The sequence below is a fragment of the Pinus tabuliformis genome, chromosome Q (genome assembly GCF_031772625.1).
Source record: "Pinus tabuliformis cultivar Carrire ecotype Pingquan chromosome Q, CPIR1, whole genome shotgun sequence".
In the NCBI taxonomy this organism is placed as follows: Eukaryota; Viridiplantae; Streptophyta; class Pinopsida; order Pinales; family Pinaceae; genus Pinus; species Pinus tabuliformis.
In genome coordinates, this window is record NC_142296.1 from 610,730,343 (window position 1) to 610,737,359 (window position 7,017).

The following is a 7,017-nucleotide window of genomic DNA, read 5'->3' on the forward strand; positions in this document are numbered from 1 at the left end:
TCTCCCTCCTTCTCTCCCCTCCATCTCTTTATCCTGGGCTCTCTCTCTTCCCCTTCTTTCCCTATCTCTCTCCTATCCTCTTCTTTCACTTCCCTCCTCTCTCTCTCACTCTCTCCCCATCTCTCCCTTGTCACTCCCTCTCTTTCTCCACCTCTATTTCTCTATGTCTTTCTTCTTTCCTCCCTTTCTCTCCCCCTCCAACTCCATCTCTCTATCTCTCTCTCTCCCCCCATCACACACACTCTCTCTCTTCGCCCTCCAACTTTGTCACTCCCTCCCTCCCTGTCTCAACCCCCCTCTCTCTTTCTTAATTTTGATTCCATGATATTGTCTTTAAGAAAGTATCTAAATTAAAAAAATTCAACTGGTTGTAAACTATTAAACCTATATTTTTTATCAATCATATCAAAGAAAATATAATAATGAAAAACTTAAAACAATCATGCTCTATCTTTCCTCTAAATTAAAAGAATTCAATTGGTTGTAAAATATTAAACCTATATTTTTTATCTATCATATCAAAGATAATATAATAATGAAAAACTTAAAACAATCATGCTCTATCTTTCCTCTATTATTTTTAGCCTATTTGTTTGCTCTCATGGCTTGGATCCTTAGTTAAGATGGATCTATGCTGGTTCTTAGTAATATTATTCATATTATATATATTTCACATCTTTATATATAAAGTATTCTCATTTTTAATTTTATTGAAACTTGATTTAATTTCTATGGGACTGTTTTAGTAATAGTAAGGATAAAAACTTTAGATATATAGTAGAAGTAATGCTAACTTTTTTTCTTTTAGATTTAATTAAAAAATATTATAAAATTAAATTAAAATAAGATATTTATAAAATATTTTGATTGTGAAATAAGTCATCTTTTTCGGGCATGTGGTATTGATAAGCCATGGTGGTGCATGGTATTGTAACAAAACATATTTACATGTTAATAATATCCAAAGTAAGCCCCAAGAGTTAGCTCAATTGATCAAATCAATGCCTCGCCAATCCGGAGGTCACACGGTCAATTTCTGAAAGCTCGTTAATTCCCGAAATCTCTTGGGGTCAGGTTAGTAAATAGGCCGAGGGGTGTGATCCCCTTTGGGTGGGATCCACCCTACTCTTGGGGGTCAGGCCGAGGGGTGTGATCCCACTCTTGGGGTCAAGTCAGTAAATACGCCGAGGGGTGTGATCCCCTTCGGGTGGGATCCACCCTACTCTTGGGGGTCAGGTCGAGGGGTGTGATCCCCCTCTTGGGGTCAGGTCAAGGCCGAGGGGTGTGATCCCCTTCGGGTGGGATCCACCCTACTCTTTGGGTCAGGTCAGTAAATAGGCCGAGGGGTGTGATCCCCTTCAGGGTGGGATCCACCCTACTCTTGGGGTCAAGTCAGTAAATAGGCTGAGGGGTGTGATCCCCTTTGGGTGGGATCCACCCTAGTCTTGGGGTCAGGTCAGTAAATAGGCCGCGGTGTGATCCCCTTTGGGTGGGATCCACCCTAGTGTTGTCCGGTGGGAGTAGTGGCTACCCAGTGACCATGGGTATCCGTGAACCACGAGGGGTGTGATCCCTTTCGGGGGGATCCACCCTAGTGTTGTCCGGTGGACGTAGATATCCAAAGTAAATTGGGGAAGAATATCAGTGGATAAGAATCACGTCATATTTATATTAAAAAAATTATTGTGAAATAAATTATGGCTTTTGAGCATGTGGTATTGATAGGATATGGTATTGGCCCATAGCATGGTAAAAAAATCTATTCACAAGTTAATAACAAAATCAAAATATAACAAATTGACTTTAAATTTAACTTTTTATTATTAATTGAGCAAAGATTTAAATGTTTTCCGGCTTTATATTACTTTTAGCTTTTTATTTATTACATTTAACTTTTTGTTAATAGTTTTAATATTTGTTTTTTTTTTTTTTTTTTTTTTTTTTTTTTTTTTTTTTTTTTTTTTTTTTAATTTAATTGACATATAAATGTTAAATGTTGATTTTAAATGTTAAAATTTATGCCTATTATGGGCCGACATTGACATTAGATTTAATTTGTTAAATGTTAAACATTTACCGTTGACATCTGTCCCATACTAATTATTTTTACAATTTATTTTATTTTAAAATAAAACTTGATCTACAATTACCTTGATAGTGAGGAATTAAATCCCAAAAAATTAGTGATTCAAACCTAGTGGGTTAGCCTTAAAAAAATAAACTTTGTAATTAATAAAATTAAAAAAGCTTCTATTCTTGCAATTTTTAAACTTTTTAAATAATAATTAAATTGATAACTTTGAAAGACTATGCCAGCAAAACCCAAAATCAAAGTCAATATTCATCTCTATTGCAGAGTATTCAGAAATTAGTGTACAGCTTTTTATGCCGGAATGAAAGCACAATCATGGTCATTATTCATCTCTATTTCAAAATATTCAAAGATTCTTGTACAACTTTTTGCCACACAAGCTGCATGTTCCCAGGAAATTAAACTCTTCTCAAGAAAAAATTAAACCTGCTAGCCTGCACTAAAAGTATTACACTTTGACGGGTAAATATTTACATTATTAAAATCTATGACGCTATAATCTAGTTAATTATTTAATCAAATTTTCATATCTCCATTAAGAAAATAATTCAACCTTTCATCCAAGATGGAAAGCACCATTAATGAAATAGCAGCATCTCGTAAAACGAAGTTCACCCATAGAAAAACAGAGAGGAATACTCGAATCTTGGCCGGCACTTGTCCCTAACGAATGTACTAAACACTTCTTTTTCAGAAGAAAAAAATCAGATAAATTATATTAAGGGAATATAATGAAACTTTGATACAGCAGTCAAATATTCCATATTGCCTAGAGACAAAATGTACTAAACACTTCAGTGACAGGGTAAATATGGTTTCTCACAACAATCTTTTCCAGAACCATGCAAATTTATTACATAACTATCCACCATAACCTTGTCATTTGCATTTCTGGCCAGGATAGAAATGGTCAATGGCGACATCCATACCAATATCGCCTGGTCATTATTTTTGCTACAGCAATTGCAGTTACATGAAATTTGAAACTGGGTCTTTCTTCGTATTTTGCAGTGACAGAACATCTTCTACGAACATATCGAAATTTTTAGATGACGACCCATTTTCGGATACGGCTTTCTTCGCCATTTCACTAACCCTCTTACAATTCTCCTTCAACGATTTTACTTTATCATCTCCACCGCCATCATCGTCCATGAGAGTCCTCACACATTTCTCTATTTCGTCCCTTGTAACCATTTCATCCTCCTCACGCCTCACAACCTCAATTCCAACCTTCACTTCGTCCACGATAAGTCGTGCGTTGAAGTGCTGTTCTGCAAACAATGGCCAACAAATGAGAGGAACGCCAATGGAGATGGCTTCCAGTGCAGAGTTCCAACCACAATGGGTAACAAAAGCCCCAACAGAAGGGTGAGAAAGGATGGCTAACTGATCTGTCCATCCACTTACTATGCACCCTTGCTGCTTTGTGCGCCTGTAAAAGCCATCCAGGGTCGGATTCTTCTCATCACAAACTGGGAGTCTCACCACCCAAAGAAATGGGTACCCACTTGCTTCTAAACCCAAGGCTAATTCAATCATCTGAGAAGCAGAGATCGAGCTTTGGCTGCCAAAAGAGACGTAAACGACTGATCTCGGGGATCGATGATCCAACCACTCTAACTCCGCTGCGGCCAGTCGAGCCGTGCTTGGCGAGGTGAGATATTGGCCGCTTAGAAAAGAGTCCGGCAGCAAAGGCCCGATGGGTCTGACAGGACCTTCATAACGCTTCTGAAATTCATCCACATCATCTCCTTCCAATTCATAGAAGGTGTTGGTAATGTTCATCCAGCTCTGCTTCGTCAAAGGAAAATATTCTTCGCAAAGTTTGTAGGTCCAGTGGGTTTCATCCGCATCGGGGAGATCGGGGGGCATTTGAGAGCGCGAGAGGATGGTGCGCTTGGCTTGATGGGGAACAATGTATCTGCCAGAACTGCTCCGTTCCAGGTTGCGTGGCAATTTGCTCCACAGTGCTTCGAATAAGTTTTGGGAATATGCAGGCGAGCACTCAACATTCACCCTCGGAATTCCGAGCTTGGCAGCCATGGTCACCGTCCAGTACAACAGAAAGTCTGTGACGATACAGAGGGGAGGATTCAGGTGAAAGCCATTTTTATCTTCAGAAAACAACAGTTTCTGGACTGCGTCTGGAAGCAACGTGTGGTTCAAAAGCATCTGCGGCGGAGTTTGGTCTGAAGCATCACTTTTGGTGTCAGTGGCCTGCGAATTTATGTGTTCCGAAAGGTAGAGCTCTACAATGCGAATATTGGGTATGTGGGCGATCTTGCTTGTTGCAGTAGAGAGGGCATGAGAGGATACTAAGAAGGAGATGAGAAATCCTCGAGCAGCCAGCTTTTTGGCGAGCTCTGTGAAAGGAATGAGATGGCCCAGACCGAGGGAGGGGAGGAGGAGGAGATGGGGTGCAACTTCGGCCATCCTACAATGTACAGATGCAAACATACCGTCTACGAAATTAAAGTGGTATATATATGGCTAGCGGTATCCATCACGGATGGTTTGCCTACCCAGAAACAATAAATGTATGCACGTTGCATCACATAGCTGTGTGGAGGGGTTTTCAAGTTAATTTGCTATTTTTTTTAAGTTAAGTTGTTATTTTCATTTTATTATTAAGTTGAGATTTTTATTTTATTCTCATTTTTATTTATTCATTTTTATTTATTCAATTATATTGATGTATTTATTTTTCGTAAATTAATCATAATTTTTTATTGGAAATTTTAGTCTTTTTATTAGTTTGATTGAGATATTTTAATTTTGAATCTCATAATTTATACAATATTTCATACTACAATAATTGTAAATGGAGTTTCTATAAATTATATGATAATTGTGATTCTATAAATTATATGACAATTTAATATTTAGTTTAGTTGTTATTTTCATTTTTATTATTATTATTTATTTAATTTAAATTAATGTATGCATTTTCCATAAAATAACTAGTTGTATGGGTAACAAAAATATTTCATTTTATAGGTTAATTTAGTTAAAAAAAAATTTGGGATTGGTTCAACTTATGGGACATTTTAACTTTGAGGCTTATTGTTTGAATTTTATTTATCATTATTTTAATTTATTTAATTTAAACTATGTTTTCATTTTCCATAAGATAACCGCTTACATGTTTGAGAAGAAATTTTCATTTTGTATATTAATTTAGTTTAAATTTTTTTGATTGATAAGAAATTTTCATTTTGTATATTAATTTAGTTTAAATTTTTTTATTGATTTGACTTATGATATATTTGAACTTTGAATTTCATAATTTATACAATATTTCATAAAATAACTATTGCAATTTGAATGATCACAAAAACTATATATTAATTTAATATTCCTATTCATTTATTATTATTTTTATTATATTTTTCTCATATTATATATAATAAAAGTATTATATATATGGATTTTTTGACACTTATATATATAGATTTTTTGAGACCATATATATGTTAATTATTTTTTTCCTATTATATTTAAACTATTAAACTACTTTCCTTAATTAAAAAAAATATAAATATATAAATTTTATAATATTTTAATAAAAAATATTTTATCTTAATAGTTCAAAGAATTATTTTAATAATACTAAATATTATTCAAATATTTTTATCTTATTATTTTGAAAAACTATTTTAATAATACTAAATATTATTAGTTTGGCCAAATCATGCATTCAAAGTTTGATGTTTTTCTCTGTTTTACGTTTTCTTTTTTTAAATTGTTGTGGTTGAATTTCATTTGCCGGTCTGCTGTTTATGCTTATTGATTCCTAATGGTCGTGGTTTTGAAATCGTTTGGAGCAAATGAAATCTACTTTACAGGCAATGTAATACTCGTGTGCACGATCAGTTGACAAACCTAGGCACCGACTTCCTTTATCTGATCAACACTGTTTTCCCACTCAATATTCTTCAGGCTAGTATCAGACTCATGGTTTTTATAGCCAGTTTTGCACCAGTTGAATGACAAATTTACTTAGAGTTTACATCACCTTTCCAAATTAAAACACCAACAAGTGGAGCATCGATATTTATTATTTTCTTATAGTTGCTGAAGCACCAAATGTAGCTACAGTTGCCATACTAGGAGAAGTAACCTCACGATAGCCAGGACGACCTACAGACTTTCCATCTAAGCCACCAACTAGGAACCTACTGCCAAAAGGTCTTGTTGCCAAATCATCTTTAAGATTGTGTGTTATTGCATTTACCTTCCCAAGCTCCTTTTCACCATGGGAAAAATGGTACTTGTACCCAAATCAACATCTAATATCAGTACCAAAATTACCACAAAGAATGCAGGTTTCTATTGAGGCCATAGTGGAGACTGGAATTGGAGATAGCCATAGATTAATGATTTTCTCTTCTCTGAAATTGTGAAATTTTATAAAAAGGATTAATGATTTTCAATTTCAGACAGCAAAGTTTTCAAAGAAAACATGCTAAAAACAGGATTTTCACTGAGGTCTTAGGCTGGTTTTTTATTGATCTGAGCTGGGTGAGTAGGATAGGATCCATGTCGGGACAATTCTGGAGATGCCCATGTGGTCGGTTTCTTCATTGGATGCCTGTAACCTGCTAAACCTTGAAATCATCTGCGGAATTCTCAACTAGCTGCGAAATTAGGCTACATTTCGCAGCTAAGTTGCAAAACCTTATTAAAACAGGATACAATGTTTTGAGGACCACTACAAACCATAACTAGTCAATCTTTAACAGTTGAACCTATCAAAGCAGTTGGGTTTCATTTTATTTTTTTATTTTTTATTTTTAATCAATTGAAATGATGAAGTTTATTTTGTCTCCTCTTTTTTTCTTTTTTCTTTTTAACATAACAATTCTTTTTTTGATCCTCCAGATCACACAAAGTGCAGGAGGAGAGCATACTCAAGAATTATT

The 7,017-nt window shown here is 35.0% G+C and overlaps 1 protein-coding gene across 1 annotated transcript; it reads right to left on the reverse strand.

Moving 5' to 3' along the window:
* Positions 1-3,061: 3,061 nt before the first annotated feature.
* LOC149220920 (scopoletin glucosyltransferase-like) lies at positions 3,062-4,528 on the reverse strand. Its single transcript, XM_089387247.1, has one exon. It carries the CDS (start codon positions 4,526-4,528, stop codon positions 3,062-3,064), a length of 1,467 nt encoding a protein of 488 aa, XP_089243373.1.
* Positions 4,529-7,017: the final 2,489 nt, after the last annotated feature.